At 41.0% G+C, this 23,180-nt stretch overlaps 1 protein-coding gene across 1 annotated transcript in view; it reads left to right on the top strand.

Moving 5' to 3' along the window:
* Positions 1–21,940, top strand: part of tfcp2l1 (transcription factor CP2-like 1) — a 33,232-nt gene extending 11,292 nt beyond the window's left edge. The window contains exons 6-16 of the mRNA XM_055150817.1: positions 861–967; positions 4,106–4,258; positions 7,480–7,590; positions 8,899–9,023; positions 11,428–11,479; positions 11,593–11,686; positions 14,258–14,348; positions 17,597–17,679; positions 19,968–20,110; positions 20,184–20,235; positions 21,567–21,940. Coding sequence (XP_055006792.1) covers positions 861–967; positions 4,106–4,258; positions 7,480–7,590; positions 8,899–9,023; positions 11,428–11,479; positions 11,593–11,686; positions 14,258–14,348; positions 17,597–17,679; positions 19,968–20,110; positions 20,184–20,235; positions 21,567–21,604 — 1,049 coding nt within the window. The 3' untranslated portion in view covers positions 21,605–21,940. The remainder of the gene's footprint in view (positions 1–860; positions 968–4,105; positions 4,259–7,479; positions 7,591–8,898; positions 9,024–11,427; positions 11,480–11,592; positions 11,687–14,257; positions 14,349–17,596; positions 17,680–19,967; positions 20,111–20,183; positions 20,236–21,566) is intronic.
* The last annotated feature ends 1,240 nt before the right edge of the window (positions 21,941–23,180 follow it).

Below are 23,180 nucleotides of genomic sequence, written 5' to 3'. Positions count from 1 at the left end.
AATAAAGATTCGGTGATGATGCAGATTTATGAAGCTGGTGGAAAATACACGAGGCATTTCCACAGATATTTTGCCATGGAAAAGCATTAACCGGAAGTGACATTTACTTTACATCGCAGAACTTCTGGTCTTTGTTGAAAAGGTCTATAGCACTAATACTCCCTGCCCACACTCTGACAATGAGAGCGTCACTCAAAAGTGAAAAATTCAAAGCACACTCAGAGGGCCGATGTCCAAAAGCTGATTTATTTTCAAAATAATTTTTCAGCAAAAAAGCCTTCATCAGATATTTTTCTTACTTTGGACCACAGTGCACAAAATGGTTGCCAGCCCAGGTGCCATTTTTTGAAAATAAGTAAGCTTTTGGACATCGGCCATCTGAGTGTGCTATGCATTTTTTCACTTTTGTCTGGCTGCTCCTTGCATTTGCACCTCTACAAGAATTTTGGAGTGTGTTTTCTGTTTCTTTTGAATCAGAGCGTCATTAGTGAATGTGCAATTACACTTTATTCTAGCACGGGAAAAAAAAAAGGATGTTCCCCAAGGTCACACGGGCTCCCCCGGCTTTACAGTAACAAGCTAGATCTCAGTTTTTCAGTAAGTCTCTCTCAGTTTTTTGGTGACATTCAAACACCTAAACAGGACCAGGAACGCTCTTTTTGATCACAGGCTTCTGGAAATGTGCTGTTTAAATCCATTTTCAATCTTAAAACATATTTGTCAGTGTTTGTTGATGTGGAGACTGGTGGTGATATGATTATACATGAGCGTGGTTAGTTTGAAAATTCACATTAGGACGTAGACAGTGGTGTTTGTGAAGAAGAGCAGATTCATCATTCGTCTTGTCACGTATCTTGCAGACATCCCTCTCTCAGTGGGCGTACTAGAGCCACGTTCACACCCGCTCCACCTCAACACCATCGAATTCCTGTGGGACCCTGCCAAGAACGCCTCCGTCTTCATCCAGGTACAAATATCCGGACGTTTACACATCACAGGTTCGACTGGTCATTTCAATAAAACATAGTTAACATCATTATCCAAACCAATGCACTTTATTTATACATCACATTTTATAAACAAGACAGTGCTGCACAGACAAATTAAGACAATAAAAGAGAGAAGATCATAAATAAAAACAATAAATAAAAAGCATTAAAATACATAATACATATTTATACATGCAAGTTATACATGAAAGTTGGACGAAAGTTTGACTAAACCTAAACTAAATCTGGACTAAACCTGGCCTAAACCCTGACTAAACCCGTACGAAAGTTGGACAAAAGTTGGATGAAACCTGGACAAAACCCGGATGAGAGTTGCACTAAATCCGGACTAAACCCAGACAAAAGTTGGACAAAAGTTGGACGAAACCTGGGCAAAACCTGGACGAAAGTTGGATGTAAGTTGTACAAAACCTGGACGATACCTAGATGAAAGTTGGACTAAATCCGGACTAAACCCGGACTAAACCTGGACAAAAGTTGGTCAAAAGTTGGACGAAACCTAGACAAACCCCAGACGAAAGTTAGACTAAATCCGGACTAAACCCGGACTAAACCTGGACAAAAGTTGGTCAAAAGTTGGACGAAACCTAGACAAACCCCAGACGAAAGTTAGACTAAATCCGGACTAAACCCAGACAAAATTTGGATGAAAGTTGGACAAAAGTTGGACAAAACCTGGACGATACCTAGACGAAAGTTGGACTAAATTCAGACTAAACCCGGACTAAACCTGGACAAAAGTTGGACAAAAGTTAAACAAAAGTTGGACAAAACCTGGACGAAACTCAGACAAAGGTTGGGCTAAATCCGGACTAAACCCAGACAAAATTTGGACGAAAGTTGGACAAAAGTTGAACAAAAGTTGGACAAAACCTGGACGATACCTAGACGAAAGTTGGACTAAATCTGGACTAAACCCGGACTAAACCTGGACAAAAGTTGGTCAAAAGTTGGACGAAACCTGGACAAAACCCAGACTAAAGTTGGACTAAATCCGGACTAAACCCAGACAAAATTTGGATGAAAGTTGGACAAAAGTTGAACAAAAGTTGGACAAAACCTGGACAATACCTAGATGAAAGTTGGACTAAATCCGGACTAAACCCGGACTAAACCTGGACAAAAGTTGGACAAAGGTTGGACGAAAGTTGGACGAAACCTGGACAAAACCCAGAATAAATTTGGAATAAATCTGGACTAAACCCAGACAAAATTTGGACGAAAGTTGGACGAAACCTGGACAAAACCTAGAATAAATTTGGAATAAATGTGGACTAAACCCAGACAAAATTTTGATGAAAGTTGGACAAACGTTGGACAAAAGTTGAACAAAAGTTGGACAAAACATGGACAATACCTAGACAAAAGTTGGACAAAAGTTGGACGAAAGTTGGACTAAATCCGGACTAAACCTGGACAAAAGTTGGACAAAGGTTGGACGAAAGTTGGACGAAACCTGGACAAAACCCAGACTAAAGTTGGACTAAATCCGGACTAAACCCAGACAAAATTTGGATGAAAGTTGGACAAAAGTTGAACAAAAGTTGGACAAAACCTGGACAATACCTAGATGAAAGTTGGACTAAATCCGGACTAAACCCGGACTAAACCTGGACAAAAGTTGGACAAAGGTTGGACGAAAGTTGGACGAAACCTGGACAAAACCCAGAATAAATTTGGAATAAATGTGGACTAAACCCAGACAAAATTTGGACGAAAGTTGGACGAAACCTGGACAAAACCTAGAATAAATTTGGAATAAATGTGGACTAAACCCAGACAAAATTTTGATGAAAGTTGGACAAACGTTGGACAAAAGTTGAACAAAAGTTGGACAAAACATGGACAATACCTAGACAAAAGTTGGACAAAAGTTGGACGAAAGTTGGACTAAATCCGGACTAAACCTGGACAAAAGTTGGACAAAGGTTGGACGAAAGTTGGACGAAACCTGGACAAAACCCAGACTAAAGTTGGACTAAATCCGGACTAAACCCAGACAAAATTTGGATGAAAGTTGGACAAAAGTTGAACAAAAGTTGGACAAAACCTGGACAATACCTAGATGAAAGTTGGACTAAATCCGGACTAAACCCGGACTAAACCTGGACAAAAGTTGGACAAAGGTTGGACGAAAGTTGGACGAAACCTGGACAAAACCCAGAATAAATTTGGAATAAATCTGGACTAAACCCAGACAAAATTTGGACGAAAGTTGGACGAAACCTGGACAAAACCCAGAATAAATTTGGAATAAATCTGGACTAAACCCAGACAAAATTTGGACGAAAGTTGGACGAAACCTGGACAAAACCCAGAATAAATTTGGAATAAATGTGGACTAAACCCAGACAAAATTTGGACGAAAGTTGGACGAAACCTGGACAAAACCCAGAATAAATTTGGAATAAATGTGGACTAAACCCAGACAAAATTTGGACGAAAGTTGGACGAAACCTGGACAAAACCCAGAATAAATTTGGAATAAATCTGGACTAAACCCAGACAAAATTTGGACGAAAGTTGGACGAAACCTGGACAAAACCCAGAATAAATTTGGAATAAATGTGGACTAAACCCAGACAAAATTTGGATGAAAGTTGGACAAACATTGGACAAAAGTTGAACAAAAGTTGGACAAAACATGGACAATACCTAGACGAAAGTTGGACGAAAGTTGGACAAAAGTTGGACGAAAGTTGGACTAAATCCGGACTAAACCTGGACAAAAGTTGGACGAAAGTTGGACGAAACCTGGACAAAACCCAGAATAAATTTGGAATAAATCTGGACTAAACCCAGACAAAATTTGGATGAAAGTTGGACAAACGTTGGACAAAAGTTGAACAAAAGTTGGACAAAACATGGACAATACCTAGACGAAAGTTGGACAAAAGTTGGACAAAAGTTGGACGAAAGTTGGATGAAACCTGGACGAAACCTGGACAAAACCTGAAAGCTAAAAAGAAGAGTTAAAACTTTCCTAAATAAATATCATATATATCACTGTCTCTGTCGTTCTCTCTGTCTTTCTTTGTCCCTCTCTCTCCCTAACTCTTTCTCTCTTCGCTCTCTTCTCCCTCTCTCTCTCTCAGGTGAACTGCATCAGCACAGAGTTCACTCCCAGGAAACACGGAGGTGAAAAAGGCGTTCCGTTCAGGATCCAGGTGGACACTTTCACCACCAACGAGCAGGGAGAGTATATGGAGCACGTGCAGTCGGCCAGCTGCCAGATCAAAGTGTTTAAGGTACATCTGCTACATTCACATCACCCATTAAAAACACATATTCATTTTTAGGTTTCTGTGTTTAAAGAGGATCTACCTACTTTTTGGAGCTTTCTACCATCACAAAAACCTGACAGTGTGCAGTGCTGGGGAGTAACGGATTACATGTAACTGGGATTCCGTAATCAGAGTACAATTTATGAGTGACTGTATTCAGTTACAGTTACTGTTTCAGTGAGTGGTAATTGGATTACAGTTACTTTGTTGAAATAAATGGATTACACGGCGGTATTTTCCTGTTTTCACATTTTGGGCTAAACCAGGACTAAAACCAGGACCACACCAGGACTACACCAGGACTACACCAGGAATAAACCAGGACTACACCAGGACTAAACCAGGACTAAACCAGGACTTAAACCAGGACTAAACCAGGACTACACCAGGACTAAACCAGGACTAACCAGGACTACACCAGGAAGGAACCAGGACTACACCAGGACTACCAGGACAGGACTAACCAGGACTTACACCAGGACTACTAAACCAGGACTACACCAGGACTACACCAGGACTACACCAGGACCAGGACTAAACCAGGAACTAAACCAGGACTAAACCAGACTACACCAGGACTACACCAGACTAAACCAGGACTACACCAGGAATAAACAGGACTAACAGGACAGGATAACCAGGACTAAACCAGGACTACACCAGGACTACCAGGACTAACAGGACTACACCAGAACTAAACCAGGACTACACCAGGACTACAACCAGGAATAAACCAGGACTAACACCAGGACTAAACCAGGACTACACCAGGACTAACCAGGAACCAGGAAACCAGGACTAAACAGGACTAAACCAGGACTACCAACACCAGGACTACCAGGACTAAACCAGGACTAAACCAGGACTACACCAGGACTAAACCAGGACTAAACCAGGACTACACCAGGACTACACCAGGACTACACCAGGACTTAAACCAGGACTAAACCAGGACTACCTACACCAGGACTAACACCAGGACTACACCCAGGACTACACCAGGACTACTAACCAGGACTAAACCAGGACTAAACCAGGACTTAACCAGGACTAACACACCAGGACTACACCAGGACTAAACCAGGACTAAACCAGGACTAAACCAGGACTACACCAGGACTACACCAGGAAACCAGGACTACTACACCAGGACTACACCAGGACTAAAACCAGGACTTAAACCAGGACTACACCAGGACTAAACCAGGACTAAACCAGGACTAAACCAGGACTAAACCAGGACCACACCAGGACTAAACCAGGACTAAACCAGGACTAAACCAGGACTAACCAGGACTAACCAGGACTACACCAGGACTAAACCAGGACTACACCAGGACTAAACCAGGACTACACCAGGACTAAACCAGGACTTAAACAGGACTAACCAGGGACACCAGGACTACACCAGGACTAAACCAGGACTAAACCAGGACTACACCAGGACACCAGGAAACCAGGACTAAACCAGGACTAAACCAGGACTACACCAGGACTACACCAGGAATAAACCAGGACTACACCAGGACTAAACCAGGACTAAACCAGGACTAAACCAGACTAAACCAGGACTAAACCAGGACTACACCAGGAACCAGGACTAACCACCAGGACTAAACCAGGACTACACCAGGACTAAACCAGGACAGGAACACCAGACTAAACCAGGACTACTAAACCAGGACTTAAAACCAGGACTACACCAGGACTAAAACCAGGACAACACCAGGACAAACTAACCAGGAAACCAGGACTACACCAGGACTACACCAGGACTACACCAGGACTACCAACCAGGACTACACCACCAGGACTACACCAGGACTACACCAGGACTAAACCAGGACTAACACCAGGACTACACCAGGACTACTAACCAGGACTACACCAGGACTAACACCAGGACTACACCAGGACACCAGGACTACACCAGGACTACACCAGGACTAAACCAGGACTACACCAGGACTACACCAGGACTACACCAGGACTACACCAGGACTACACCAGGACTACACCAGGACTAAACCAGGACTTAAACCAGGACTACCAGGACTGAACCAGGACTGAACCAGGACTGAACCAGGTCTAAACAATATGACACATAACAGTAGGTGGACATAATTTAAGGCAGCAGTGATCTCATATACAAATCATTTCTCTATCAATAATATTTTTAAAATGCTTAAGTAAAGACAGGGCTTTTTATTTTCTTTTAGCAGACAAAACAGATATCTCATGTTAAGATTTCCTGGTCTTTACTTCTCTAGAGTAAACAGTTGTCTGTTGTCATGGAGACTTGGGCTCAACAGACAATTTAAAGAGAACAAACAAGAATTTTCAGGATGCGGTTGTTAGATTCATGTTGTTTTCAAAAGCATAACAATATCAAGTAATCCAAAGTATTCAGATTACGTTACTCACTTCAAGTAATTTAATGGATTACGTTACAAACTACATTTTGGGGTGTAATCTGTAATCTGTAGGGGAATACATTTTAAAAGTCACCTTCCCAACACTGACAGTATGACATTAACAGCTCTACATTATGTTTATTTAATTACAAATGCTTCTAAATAACTAGAAATATTGGCATTCTGTCTATGAGCCCGGTTGCCTCTCCACAGATCTGACCCATAACTTAAAGATATAAAGATTTAATGCCATACTGTGAAACGCTCCAGACAAAACAATAACATCACCACAGAGAAAAGCATTTGACGGAGCCTCCAACTAGGGGTGTGCAAAAATATTGAAATATCGGTATATCGTTTCGTTTAAAGTGATGATACAGTATCGATATCATGGCCTGCTGTATCGATATATCGACAAGAGTATTTTTAAAGTACAGTGCTACAGTTTTGTTGTTTTTTTTAGTGGAAGGAAACTTTTTTATGCAACACTTTTGACATTTTCACTGTTTTGATGATTACAATGTTTGCGTTTCCGATTAACTTTGCACAAGAAGTGGTTTAACATAGACTTTTAGTATCACAGCCATGATTTAGCCTTTTTATTTTTTATTGAACCGTATCGAATCAAAAGTGCACAGTATCGAGGTATGTATCGTATCGTGGCCTATGTATCGTATCGGCAACTTCTTAATGATACCCAGCCCTAGTGACGATGCTAGAAAAGAGTATGTCATAATTTTGTTTATTTATTTATTTATTTTTGTCTTAAAGCCTAAAGGAGCAGATCGTAAACTGAAAACAGATCGGGAAAAGATCCACAAAAAGGAGCCCCAAGACCGGGAGAAGTACCAGCTCTCACACGAGACCACCGTACTCAAAGAGGTACAGCTCGTTTTCTCTTCTAACCATGAATATATTTATTTATTTGACCTTCATTTTCCACACGTCATCCTAGTACCCCTTTTTCCAGAAGATAGTAGGGATGTAACGTAATAGAAATATCGTCAAAAGTCTTGCAATATGTTGAATTACAAATTTCTCCGCTTAAATTTATTGTTATGGTGCAGCAACAGCTAAAAAACTGAGAGAACTACATAGACCATGATCCTTTGCTCTGTTTCTTTCTTCAGTCCAATCTGTGTAATGAAACAGCAGTGATTAAACGTTTTTACATCTTAATTTTTTCATTATGACAGACGAGTGATGTAGACTTTTTATTAAACCCAGATAGATTTACAACAGTGTAGACTTTGCGGTGTTGTTATCTTAGGTTAGACTTTGTAGTTCTCAAAACCACAACACACTTACAGAACGAGTAAATGCAAACTCATTCATGTTAATATGTTGCATGAGTCACTACGTTTTCCCAAAGTTTGTTTTGTCTGTCAATGATTGGGGCTCGGAGTCACATGGACCAGGTTAATCTCGTTTGAAATTGAACCGGAAAAAACATGGAACAAAAAAAAAAAGGATCTCCAACACAGTCAATTAAACAGCAGATTTTCTAGTTTAACATATTAACTTCTTTCAAAAAATAAAAGTTGCGGAGATGAAGAAAAAGATTAATTTCAATAAAATTTATTCTGACACCACAAACTCCAGTAGCTTACATTCTGTGTTTCAGGCACTTTACATTGAAACTGCTTGTTTTTGTTTCTAAATGTATCACAGTTTATATTAGTTTATTAGTTTTGTTATAATCATAAGGAACTGAAAACTGTAACTTCCCTGAAATCTCTGATCATGACTCACGTACGTGTACAGTAGCCAACAACTGTATTGTCATAACGTAACTTCAGAATAATATTACTCATAACGCCGAAAATAGTGGTTCAAGAAATGACTAAGTAAGACTACTACTCAAGAAAGAGTAACTGAAAGAGAAAATGAAACATTAAATCATGCCCAAGATCAGGTATTTTCAAAGGATAGACACAAAAATTAAAAACACGAAATCATATCTGAATGAGTGACACAAAAAACGCAAATCAACATAAAACTTGGGAAGAGTCACGAAAACCTTAACTCAAGTAAGAGTACTGTTTCTTCAGTAAAAATATTACTCAAGTAGGAGTAAAAGTATGCTGTAAGAAAAGTACTTTGCTCATTTGTGTATGTATGTGTGTGTATTTGTCTGTGTCTGTGTGTTTATGTTTACATATACGTGCTTGTGTGTATCTTTGTGTGCAGTGTTCTCCGTGGCCTGACGCTGTGAACCTCCCAAACCACAGCAGCAGCAACGGCGGCGGCAGCAACAGTCTCCCTCTGTCTCCAGGTTACCACAGCCCCCCCGCCCCCTGCTCCTTCACTGAACGGTAAGAATCTTCCCTCACTGGAACACACAAAATGACTCTTGTGAGTTTTAAGCCATGTTAGAATGTTGTTACTCCTCAAAAACAGACCTAGAGTTGTGTTTTGTTTCATTCACACATGTCTGAGTAATCCTGCATTATTACGTATTACTGTCTACAAGAGATGGGGCCAAGTCGTTCTTTTGCAAGCCTCAAGTAAGTCTTTGACCTCAAGTCCGAGTCAAGTCTGGGCTTTTTATTTTCTTTTAGCAGATAAAACATCTTATGTTACAATATCCTCGTCTTTGCTTCTCTACAGCAAACCAAGTAATCCAAAGTATTCAGATTACGTTACTCACTTTAAGTAATTTAATGGATTACGTTACAAACTACATTTTGGGGTATGTAATCTGTAATCTGTAGATTACACTGTACATTTTAAAAGTCACCTTCCCAACGCTGCCAACAGAGCCCAAAGGAAGTCGCCATCTTCATGTTTCCAAACGTCTTCCGGTTTTGTGACATGAGCGTGAACAGAGCCCATTGATACTTTGTGGCGGCATCATGCTGGGGGTGTTCTACAGTTTGTTTATGGCAGAATATTCAGAAATTACCATGGTGACACAATGCATACATTAGCAATAACTAGGGATGTAACAATAACCAAAATATCGTGATATCGTATCGTCAAAAGTCTCACAATAATATCGTGTAACAGCTTATAAACATTGGGAACTACATATCCCATGATTCATTTCAGTGCAAACAACATGAAGAAATATGTTTTTTACGTGAATTCTTGGGATTATGACAGAAATAATTTACACCAAAATCAAAAGGTATTTTAAAAGCAAAAAAGTGTCCTATCTACAATTACATTAGCCTCTCCAAGACATCGCAATAAATATCGTACCGTGAGATTTGGATATCGTTACATCCTTAGCAATAATAAGTTTTAACACTGTCTGAAAACAAAATGGATTTAAATCACATATTTTCAGAAGTCTGTGATCACGAGTGCTCACAATCTGTGTATCATTCATTCATTAGTTTTTGAAAATAAAACCAAAAATAAGAAAATGAAAAAACAACAATTTTCTTCATTATTTGTCTCCAAACCCAAAATGAAAAAACGGATAATGATTTGTTTTTTCAGTTTTCGATTTTGTGTTTAAATGAATGATGGAAAAAACGTTTAACGGCCGTTTCCCGTTTATGTGACTTGAACTGTGATGTGGGACTTTTGCACCGTGTACGGACTGAACCAGGACTAAACCAGGACTAAACCAGGTCCGGGACCAGACCGGAACTGAGTCCGGGCACCGACCAGGATCAGGACCAGGACTAAGACCGAGACTGAAGCCGGGACTGAAGCCGGGACCAGACCAGGACCAGACCAGGACTGAGACCGGGACCAGACCAGGACTGAGACCAGGACTGAGACCGGAGACCGGGACCAGACCAGGACTGAGACAGGACTGAGACCCAGACCGACTGAGACCGGAGACAGGACAGAGACTGACCGAGACCAGACCAGGACTGAGACCGGGACCAGAGGACAGACTGAGACCGGGACTGAGACCGGAGACCGGGACCAGGACTGAGACCGGGACCGAGGACCGAGACTGAGACCGGAGAGGACTGAGACCTGAGACCGGGACTGAGACCGGGACCAAAGCGGGACTGAGACCGGGACCGAGGCCGAGACTGAGACCGGGACCAGACCGGGACTGAGACCGGGACCAAAGCGGGACTGAGACCGGGACTGAGACCGGGACTGAGACCGGGACCAAAGCGGGACTGAGACCGGGACCAGGACTGAGACCTGAGACCGGGACCAGACCGGGACCAGACCGGGACCAGACCGGGACCGAGACCGGGACCGAGGCGGACCGAGGCCGAGACCGGGACTGAAGCCGGGACTGAAGCTAGGACCAGGCCGGGACAGGCCGTGACTGAGACCGGAACCAGACCAGGACTGAGACCGGGACCAGGTCAGGACTGAAAACGGTTTAGTCCTGTTTTAGTCCCATTTTAGTCCTTGTTCAGTCCTGGTTTAGTCCTGGTTCAGTCCGGCATCGCAGTTTAAAGTCACGAAAACGGTAAAGGATCATTATCCGTTTTTTCCATTATTCATTTAAACCCAAAATCAAAAACAAAAAACAAATCATTATCTGTTTTTTCATTTTGGTTTTAGAGACAAATAGTTTTGGTTTTATATGGAAAAATGAATGAACAAATGACACACAGATTGTTCATAGTTCTGTTTAGGTGTTCATTACAGCTCTTTATGCAGAGTACGGGTTTCCATGGTTACAAAAAAGCACATAAAATCCTACCCCTGGATGAAAAACCAAGCTTTCAGGAAGTCCCTCAAAAGCAGGCTTGTCTAATTTTCCGTGTTATTTCTCCCTGGATTCCTCCGTAGCAGCTGTTCCCCAGACCAGCCCGCGGAGCTGCTCGTAGCCGGCTGCACGGATGTAAGTATGCGTGCAGATTGGCGTCTAAAGCGTGCTCTCTTATTCCCTTTAGGCCAGTATTTGGAGACAGTGGATACTCATTACAAAGGGCTCTTGTTGTTTTTGACCCGTAGCACCTTCTGGCCACGTCCTCCCCACAGGACACACAGCAATGGCTCCTCCAACACAGGTTCACGCCTTTCTCAAAGCTCTTCTCCAGCTTCTCAGGTACAATCCACCACTGCGACGCAACAAATGTACACTCTGAAGGTGCACTGTGTGACTTTTCTGGTGGAGGGCCCCCGTCAAATGCTTTTCGCCAAATAGAGACATACAGATAATTTTTTTAGAGACTTCCAAAAGATGATGTTGGCGTGAGATTTTTCAACATAAAGTACTGACTCCCAATTTATACCCAATTATACACACACAGTCTCTCTTTAGTTTTGTTATACGTGTAGAACCCATGTGTCATTCGTTCATTCGTTTTTCAATATAAAAGCAAAATGAAGAAAATGAAAAAAAAAACAAAAAAAACAACAATTTTTTTCATTATTTGTCTCCAAAACCAAAATGAAAAAACAGATAATGATTCGTTTTTTTCAGTTTTCAATTTTGTGTTTAAATGAAGAATGGAAAAAATGGATAACGGCCGTTTCTCATTTAATTGACTTCTGTGACTGCGATGCCGGACTGAACCAGGACTGATCCAGGTCCGGGACCAGACTGGGACGAGACTGGGACCAGAGCGGGACCAGAGTGGACTCTGAGCTTTGACTCCGAGCCCCCTCGTGGTCCGAGGCTCAGCTTCGAGCTCCAGCCCTGTCATGGGCTCTGAGCCTCCGGTCTGGTCCCGGCCTGGTCTCGGTCTCAGTCCCTGTCTGGTCTCACTCTCGATCTGGTCCCAGTCTCAGTTCAGATCTCAGTCCCGGTCTGGTCCTGGTCTGATCTCAGTCTCGATCTGGTCCCGGTCTCAGTTCAGATCTCAGTCTCGCACTGGTCTCGGTCTGGTCCCTGTCTGATCCCGGCCTGGTCTCGGTCTCAGTCCCACTCTGGTCCCGCTCTGGTCCCGGACCTGGATCAGTCCTGGTTCAGTCCGTATGAGGTGCAAAATTCCGGCATCACAATCACGGAAGTCACGTAAACGGGAAACGGTCGTTATCCGTTTTTTCCATTTTTCATTTAAACACAAAATCGAAAACTGAAAAAACAAATCATTATCTGTTTTTTCATTTTGGTTTTTGGAGTCAAATAATGAAGAAAACTATTGTTTTTTTGTTTTCTTATTTTTGGTTTTATATTGAAAAACAAATGAACGAATGATACATGGATTGTGTAGCCAGCCCGTCAACAATCATTTGGCAGGCTTGGGGCAAAAAACCTCGCATGGGCCCCCCTCTAATATAAATCAAATTCTGGGCCTCTGAAACCCCGAGGCCCAGGACAAACACAGACTGTATAAAAAAAGTGGACTAAGTGACGTCATCCACAGAGTTCAGTTCCAGTCAAATGAAACTCATAATTTTAATGTTTACAGGGGTCAGTTTGGAGCCATAACAGCAGTAGTGTGAAATAGTATGAGCAATACATGCATCACGAATTTCCCGGTCATTGTGCAATGCATACTGGGGAGGATCCTCCAAAAAAGTTTTCATTTCATTTCATTTATTTATTTGTTTGAGCCAGGTACAACAAAATTCAAAAACAATAACAAAAATAGCGATATGTACATGAACATATTTGAGACCTGGTGCTCAAAAGGAGTAGGATGAAGTTTAAAAAACATATAGAATCCTACCCCAATTGTTTTACATAATCACGTGGTTCACAAGTGAGCATCAAACCACCATGTTTGATTTCCCAGTGGGATGTGTCTATTGTCAAAGCCGATCTTTTCAAGTCTTTTGAACCATATCGCATGTGTTTCTGGTTCTTGTATTGTCATATTTTAGTTATGGGATTCGGACATTGTAATTGTGTGGCTGTTGGATGTCCTAACAGCAAAAAATGGGCTTCAAAAGTTTGTGAACTCCATAAATGCAAAAGGTAATCAGATCTGTGTGAGTGCAAACCTCCGTTCAAACTGTTTCCCTTCCCAATGGAATTGAAGAATAGTGAAAGGTGAAGGCGATGGGCAGGATTGATCCACAGGAAGGACCAAAAAGGAAACCTCGCACTCTTGTTCAATTGGCTTTACAGCAACGTCACGTCTTGGTGAACAGCTGGTGCCTTTCGCCTTGACGTTGGCTTTATAAATTTGTAACCAAGGTTGAGCAAGGGGGTTTTGTTGGCACTCCACATACAAAATGTTCGCTGCAAACTCAGGATGATTTCTTAGGCAGCCAAAGATTTCCTTTTTGGTCCTTCATGTGCATCAATCATGCCCTTCGCCTTTGATTATTTTCTATTCCGTTGGGAAGGGAAACAGTTTGGATGGAGGTTTGCAGTCACACAGATCTGATTCCCTTTTGCAGTTATGGAGTTCACAAACTTCCGAAGCCCGTTTCTCGAGCCGTTTTCCGCAGTCAGGGCATCCAATAACCACACAATTACGATGTTCGAATCCCATAAATAAAATATGACAATATCAAAACCAGAAACAAAAGTGATATGGTCTGCAAATAAAACTGTACTTTAATATTCTTAGTGTAGCTTGCAAAGTGTTCAGTAACAAACATCTCCGTCGCATTCGTCCATCGTGGCCTCCTCAAAAGCACCTGCACCTGTTTTGTTAGACCATAGTTATCTGTCTGGCTGGACTAACTTGTCAGAAGGTCAGACATTGTGAATGTGTTGTAGGAGCTGACCTGCTGAGGATGAGCAGAGAAGATCTGATCCAGATCTGTGGCCCGGCCGACGGCATCCGCCTCTTCAACACTATGAAAGGAAGGTCAGTACCCAGTGCAAAATATTAGCATTCGGACTATAAGTCGTTCTATACCAGGTGCTGTATTAATTCACATACCACAGCCTATCCTTTTCCTATTCTTTTTAAAGAGCTGGCCCCATGTTTTCTCAAATGCACTAATATTTTGTTTCAGGGAAAATCAAATGTTTTCTAACTTTAGACGGGACATGACATCTTGTAACTACTGTGAATGTGAAGGAGGGTTAGTGTCTTTCCACTTGAATAAAATTGCTCGATGTGCCATAAGTAAAGTAAAAACCAAAGAAGATTTTTTTGTAGCACTAAAATGTACATGTACACCAAAAAGCGCCAATACAGGGTTTGGTTCTAACCTTATACTGGATACCTGGGATAGAGTGTTAAAAATGTTCTTCCAGTAGGTTTGCAGACATGAGCAGGACCAAAACCAAAATGTGGCCGAGAGACGCCTCAGTCAGGCCACATCTGATGCACAATGGACTAACTTCAGCATACACAGAAGATAGTCTGGCCCTGGAGATATGCGTTCGATGTACAACTTTGAATTGAATTAACCGGTGCCGAGCATAGAAAGAAGAGGAGTAAGTAAGTTTAAGAGCAGTGGACCAGGTATCATCAGGTATAGCAAGACCTAATCCTCCTCCCAAGCATTTTTACATTTATCCACAGGTGGGATTTTAAGATCTAGCATGATATTATACAACTTAAAAATAAGGCCTTTGGATCCCTGTGCACTGCTACTCAAGTGTTAAAATATATATATATATATATATATATATATATATATATATATATATATATATATATATATATATATATATATATATATATATATGTATTTTTTTTTCACATAAAACTGGCACAAGGTTCACCACATTCTCTGTCAGTATAAATAAATTAAAGGGACGTTTTCAGGAAGTAGCGCCATGGTTCCTCAAAGACATGAGTGTTTGAAAGTGGAAAGGAACTTAAATCATAAGACAGAAATAACAAGGGTGTGAATCAAGAGTGAATTTCCTACAGAAATAGATCAGCCCTTGCACTCATTTTGAACTGAAACTTTGCATGTAAAGTGTCATGCTGATGAATATGACAGGCTTTCATGTTTTTCAGTAATTCAGGTTGCTGGGACAGAACGTTTTGGTTAATATTTATCAGAGTTGCATCAGTTAAATATGAAGAAAGTTTTAAAAAGTAAAAAAAGATAAAAACAAAGAGGAAGTAGCAGAGCGATCTAACATGGAACAGCTCTACCTATAATAATCCGTGTATGATTTGTTCATTCGTTTTTCAATATAAAATCAAAAATAACAAAACGAAAACACAACAATTTTCTTCATTATTTGTCTCCAAAAACAAAATGAAAAAATGGATAATGATTTGTTTTTTCAATTTTGGATTTTGTGTTTAAATGAATAATGGATAAAACGGATAACGGCCCGTTTACGTGATTTAAACTACGATGCCGGACTGAACCAGGACTAAACCAGGAGTAAATTGTTTTCGGTCCTGGTCTGGTTCCGGTCTCAATCCCGGTCTCAGTCCTGGTCTGGTTCTGGCCTCACTCCCGGTGTCAGTCCCGGTCTCCCCTGTCAGTCCCGGTGTCAGTCCCGGTCTCAGTCCCAGTCTCAGTCCTGGTCCTGGTTTTGGCCTGGTCCCGGCCTCAGTCCCTGTCTCATTTCCGGTCTGGTCCCGGGCTCAGTCCCAGTCTTAGTCCTGGTCTCAGTTCTGGTCCTGGTCCCGGTCTGATCTGGAACTCAGTCCTGGTCTGGTCCCGGTCTAAGTCCTGGTCTCAGTGCCGGTTTGGTTCCAGTCTGGTCCCGGACCTGTTTTAGTCCTGGTTCAGTCTGGCATTGTAGTTTAAGTCACGAAAATGGGAAACGGCCGTTATCCGTTTTTTCCATTATTCATTTAAACACAAAATCAAAAACTGAAAAAACAAATCATTATCTGTTTTTTCATTTTGGTTTATGAGACAAATGATGAAGAAAACAGTTGTTTTTCATTTTTGTTTTTATATTGAAAAAACGAATGAAATGATATACGGATTTATAATCATCCATGTGGAAAAATTCTATCCAAAATGCAGGAACAATTTATGCATTTTTCTGACAGATTAAACCCTGATTTAACAAAATAAATCTATTTCAGTTTGTCTAATTATAACTGTTGTGTAAGTTAGACAGTTTTTGACACTTCTTACAATTCTTTTTGACACTGCGCAACTGCTTGTCTCCATGGAGATGGTATGGCTTTCCCTGGAATGTTCCATAGTATGACACAGACATTACGCACGTGTTTCTGTTGCTCATAAACTCAATAATTCCTTCTGTGAATAAGGGCGACTCTCCACAGATCTGAGCTGTAATGTAGCGTAGTGCTGTAACCTGCCTGTCTCCCTTCTGATATACTGTATTTTTCAGACTATAAGTCACTCCGGAGTGTAAGTCGCACCAGCCAAAAAATGCGTAATGAAGAAGAAAAACACATATTTAAGGTGCACTTAAATGAAAATGTATTTTAGAAAATCAGAGACCAGGAACTGACATTTCATCTTGAAAGTCAAGTTATAGTAAAAACAATAGAACAGAGAACAACAGACTGTTAATGTCACATATGAACAGTTCTTCAGAAAACTATAACATAAACAACAGAACAGAACAAGTTTACCAAACTCTTCATCTCACTCCAAATCACTGAATCCATTGAATTCTTCATCCTCTGTGTCACATCTGAGCAACTTTGCAACCTCTGGAGATAAACCATAGATCCATGATGTCAACCGTATTTAGCTGCATATTTCGCTACTTGCAGCAGGACAGAGGCTCTTTCTACAGGAGACATGCGCAGTAGAGTAAAGTGACAGTGGTACAGGAGTAATAGGAGCAGCAGATACTGACACACAAGCCTAGAGCGCCCTCTCGAGGCTGTCAGTGTGAACATTTTAATATATAAGTCGCACCGGAGTATAAGTTGCAGAACCATCAGAGCCAAACCATGAAAAAACGTACAGTCCAAAAAATCCAGTAGGTTTAATCTATACTGTGGAACATTCAAGACAAAGCAATAACATTTCCACATTGACAAAGTGGGGCCGGACCCTCCACTAGAAACATTATGCAGTGTGCCTTTAACAGTATGATCGCTTGGTACCAGAACTTGAATTACATTGTGTATTTAAAGTCACTGTAGTGTTGCTGTAGTGTTGTATATGAGAGATACTTTTCTTTTCTAATGTGTTTTTCCTTTAGGACGATACAGCCACGGCTCACCATCTACGTGAGTCAGCAGCAGAGCAGGACCCCCGCCTCGCTCAAAGCTGTGGGAGGAGACAGTGAGTTAACACTTTAAATATTCAGCTTATAGACGAGTTTCAGCTGACGTCATTGTTATTAAAAGCCCGCGTTGCATGCTGGGAAATAATTTGGTCGGAGGCAAGAAACACGATAGCGGTCAAACACAGTGCGTAACCTCGCGTATTTATCCCCAATAATGGTAAATTCCTGCTGCATTATCGGATGCACAAATAAAAGCACGGAAGAAGGAAAATGTCTTTTTTGTATTCCGAGTGAAAAGAACCGCTAACGGTGAATTAAATGGATTTCAAACATCCGCAAAGCAAACGTAGAAGATCCTAGCAAACCGTGGACTCCAACAAGTTCAACAACGCATCGAGACTCTTGGGGGTTTTCATCTTTTCTGCTGTGAATGGTCCAGGAGTTTCCACCAAGTCATTGTGGATATCGCCGAAGTGAATATTTAGCCAGGTAGTTGGCGATTCTGACCAGAAATTTGGTTTGGTCCACCTTTTGTTGGGGTTGAAAAGGGTGATTTGGCTCCATCGATGCTTATGACCAATTTCTGGTCAAATCATCTTGGGTCCTCTGCCGTTAGAGTGGATAAATAACCGGGATCAATACCCTTTACGTGCTTTCTCCCTCCGTCCGTCATGTTGAATTAGTGTTTCTTGCCGCCGACTAAAATAATTCCCAGCATGCAACACGCGCTTTTGTCAACAATGAAACTTGCCTATTCCAGAAGTTGCTAAGGACGCCGCCTTCATCATTGGGGTTGCATTATTTTGTACTTGTTTACAGTAAATAAGTTCAGTACAGACTTGTTGGTGCACATGAACATTGAACATTTTACATAAATGTACCAACTTTATGTCATATTTTAGCTGCAGAACTTCCCAAATTCTCCAGTGAAATAAATGAGACCCCATTAACCTGAAGTACCACCACAAAAAAGCGCGGTTTACGAGCATTTAGAGGCAAAAGTGACAAAATAAGGTGAATAGTTAGCCCCTATGGTAATTTATATTTGTATTAATGAACATGATAATAAAAAAACAATATGAAGTTATTTAAAATCAGGAAAATTTAATCAATAATCAAAAATTTGTTGAAAAGACATAAGAATGATATATAAGCAAAAGAATAGAAGAGGCCAAGAAAATCCGTGTATCATTTGTTCATTCGTTTTTTAAAATAAAACCAAAAATAAGAACATGAAAAACTATTTTCTTCATTATTTGTCTCCAAAAAACAAACAAACAAACAAACAAACAAAAACAGATAACGATTTGTTGTTTTTTTTCAGTTTCTGATTTTGTGTTTAAGTGAATAATGGAAAAAAAACTGATAAAGTTTATTTCCAGTTTCCGTGACTTAAACTGTGATGCTGGACTGAACCAGGACTGAACCAGACTGAACCAGGACTAAAACAGGACTGAACCAGGACTAAAACAGGACTGAACCACGACTGAACCACGACTGAACCACGACTAAAACAGTACTGAACTAGGACTAAAACAGGACTAAACCAGGACTGAACCATTACTGAACTAGGACTGAACCAGGACTGAACCAGGACTGAACTAGGACTGAGTGTCGGGACGGGCCTGGAGGTGCGCTTGTGTAGACCATCGAGTGATCAGGACTGAGACCGAGACCAGACCGGGACTGAGACCGTTTTTTCCATTATTCATTTAAACACAAAATCAAAAACTCGTTATCCATTTTTTTTTCATTTTGGAGATAAATAATGAAGAAAATAGTTGTTTTTTTATTTTCTTATTTTTGGTTTTAGTTTGAAAAATGAATGAACTAATGACACACGGATTCAAGAAGATATTTTGAGAAAGAAACGTGAAGTAGAATTATGAAAACATCTACAGTGCTCATACCTAATTTTACTTGAAACTTTTAAAAATGATTATTGTAGTCGAATTTTGGACACTTTGTGGCTGTAATTTTAACATCTTTAGATTAGACACTTCACCCGCCTTGCCTGTATGAATTAGGGTTGTCAAAAGTGTAGAAAATCACATACTAATCGTTACTAAAACTAGTATTGAAACTAGATACTCATTTGTGCAAGTATCGATACTAAAAAGTCACATTCACAGGACAGAAATGAACCTTTCCTGAATAGTTTTAGACTGATCTTGAGCTGTATCAGAACAAGTATAAGAGCACATAGACTAGTTTACGCCCATGGACCACTGTGGAACCTACTTGGACCACTGAGGGATTACACAGATGCCCACTAGAATCCATTTCGGCCAGTATAGGACCTTTACGAAAGCTTTTACAACCTTTTTTTCCCTGTTCTCTTCAGTCTACCACGCTCTGTATTTGGAGGACCTCACATTGTTGGATTTGACTGATAAACTGGCCATGCTGTTTAACACTTTACCCCAGAGAATCATACACGTGTACAGACAGAAGCCAGCGGGGATTCACGTACTAGTCACTGATGAGGTACTTTTACAGCAGTACACATATGACATAATTGATACCAGACATGTGATAGTTATAACTAATTCTGTTTCAGATGGTGCAAAACTTTACAGAGGAAACAAGCTTCATCATCAGCACAATAAGAGGTAACTGACAATGAAATCTGTTACAATATACTGTAAATATACCGGCAAAAAGCAATATTATTATAACAAGAGTTAACCTTAAAGGGCCCATCTCATGCTAAATAACTCTTTTCACATTGTATCTTCTACACATATACAAGCACAATAGGTAACACTTTATAATAACTACACCTTATTTAGCCTTAATAAAGCATGAACAAAGGCTTAATTAATAATGAACAAAGACTTAATTAATAAAATCAAATCTGAATTGAGCATTAAGCCCTGCAGTCTGAACGTAGTCATAGATAAATTTAATCTATACTGTGGAACATTCTAAACACAGAAATAACATTTCCATGGAGACGAGCAGGTGGCGGACCCTGCACTAGAAATGTTACTACTCATTGTAACGTTTATGCTATAGGCAGTGTTGGGAAGGTTGCTTTTGAAATGTATTTCCCTACAGATTACAGATTACATACACCAAAATGTAGTTTGTAACGTAATTCATTAAGTTACTTAAAGTGAGTAACGTAATCTGAATACTTTGGATTACTTGGTTTACTGTAGAGAAACAAAGACGAGGATATCGTAACATAAGAAGTTTTGTCTGCTAAAAGAAAATAAAAAGCTCAGACTTTACTCGACCAAATTAAAAATATTATTGATAGAAGACGAGGAGACACAGTCCATGCAGCATGATTTAGTCCTGTTAAATCCTGTTTGAGACATAGTTTAGACCTGGTTTAGTCCTGGTTTAGATCTGGTTTTAGACCTGGATTTAGACCTGGTTTGGACCTGGTTTGGACCTGGTTTAGACCTGGTTTAGACCTGGTTTTAGACCTGGTTTTAGACCTGGTTTTAGACCTGGTTTAAGACCTGGTTTAGTCCTGGTTTAGTCCTAGTTTCGATCTGGTTTTAGACCTGGTTTAGTCCTAGTTTAGACCTAGTTTTAGACCTGGTTTAGACCTGGTTTAGACCTAGTTTAGACCTAGTTTAGACCTAGTTTTAGACCTGGTTTGGACCTGGTTTTGACCTGGTTTAGATCTAGTTTAGTATCCGGCAATGAGTGGAATTACCGAAAAAAAATAAAAAATAAAAATAAAGGGATATTACCCAAATGTGAAAACAGGAAAACACCTCTGTGTAATCCATTTATTTCAACAAAGTAACTGTACTCCAATTACCACTCACTTAAACAGTAACTGTAACCGAATACAGTTACTCAGAATTTGTACTCTGATTACGTAGCTCTGGTACATGTAATCTGTTACTCCCCAACACTGGCTATAGGGAAAAAATATGAAATTATAACCACACCTTACATTTTTCTAATCTTTTTTCTGCAGATGAAAACACAGATGGATTCCACATTGTTTTAAAATGAACCCCAACTATTGTACAGCCTGTAAATATACTTTTTATGTTATATTTTCTGTTTTTGGACGGCTTTAGTTTTACTTAGCCTACTCATTTTTGCTTTTGGTTCCAATATTGAAGCTTCAAGACCAGCTGAAGCAAAAGCAGAAGTCTAAAAATGTTATTTGTACATTTACCACAATGTTGTAAAAACTACGCCTACTTCTGTACAGGCATAAACTGTAATATATGAAAATGAAAATTCTGTAATATTTAAATTGAAAGACCAGACTGATAATTTTGGTTTTGTCGTGTGTGTGGATTGTTTTGTAAATAAATAAAACACTGTAATAGTACGTTTACATTTGTTGATTTCTCTTTTTCCTTTTCTTTCTATTTTGAGACTTGATAAAATGGACTAAGACTCGGGACTTGACTTGGACTTGAGCCCTGTGAGCTGAGACGACTTGACTTGACTCCTCTCTAGAAAAGAAGAGTGTTATTTTACAGAAATATTTGTGGCCAGGACTTTTTTTCACGAGGTGTATTTGGTCAGCTGAATTTTAATGGAGGTCTATGGGAGAGCGTGAAGTTTGCAGAAAATTTGATGTCATTACGTCGCTTCTGCTCGTTACTTTACATTACAGCATTAAAATACGTCTTGGGGGAGCAGGGTGAGGACGACCTGAAATCAAGTGGTTGGTCTAAATAAACATTATCAATCCGTGTATCATTCGTTCATTCGTTTTTCAAAATAAACAAAAAAAAAAACTAAACTATTTTCTCCATTATTTGTCTCCAAAACCAAAATGAAAAAACAGATAACGATTTGTTTTTTCAGTTTTTGATTTTGTGTTTAAATGAATAATGGAAAAAACGGATAACGGCCGTTTCCCGTTTACATGACTTCCATAAGTGCGATGCTGAAGTTTTGTGTTGCATATGGACTGAACCAGGACTGAACCAGGTCTGGGACCAGACCGGAACCAGACCGGGACCAGACCGGGACCAGAGCGGGACTGAGACCGGGATTGAGACCGGGATTGAGACCGGGACCAGACCGGGACCAGAGCGGGACTGAGACCGGGATTGAGACCGGGACCAGACCGGGACCAGAGCGGGACTGAGACCGGGATTGAGACCGGGACCAGACCGGGACCAGACCGGGACCAGAGCGGACTGAGACCGATTGAGACCGGGATTGAGACCGGGACCAGACCGGGACCAGACCAGGACCAGACCGCGATCAGACCGGGTCTGAGACCGGGACCAGACCAGGACCAGACCGGGACTGAGACAGGGACTGAGACCGGGACTGAGACCGGGACTGAGACCGGGACCAGACCGAGACCGGGACTGAGACCAGGACCAGAACGGGACCAGACTGGGACTGAGACCGGGACCAGACCGGGACCAGACCGCGATCAGACCGGGACTGAGACTGGGATTGAGACCGGGACCTGAGACCTGGAGACCAGACCGGGACCAGACCAGGATTGAGACCGGGACTGAGATCGGGACCAGCCTGGGACCAGACCAGGACTGAGACCGGGAGGGACTATGTCTCTCGGCTGGCCTGGGAACGCCTCGGGGTCCCCCCGGAG

This window comes from Boleophthalmus pectinirostris, unplaced genomic scaffold, assembly GCF_026225935.1.
Source record: "Boleophthalmus pectinirostris isolate CB_2022bp ecotype Guang Dong unplaced genomic scaffold, ASM2622593v1 HiC_scaffold_1, whole genome shotgun sequence".
NCBI classification, from domain to species: Eukaryota; Metazoa; Chordata; class Actinopteri; order Gobiiformes; family Gobiidae; genus Boleophthalmus; species Boleophthalmus pectinirostris.
The sequence above is the reverse complement of the archived record's forward strand: the minus strand, read 5'-3'. Positions and strand labels throughout refer to the sequence as shown.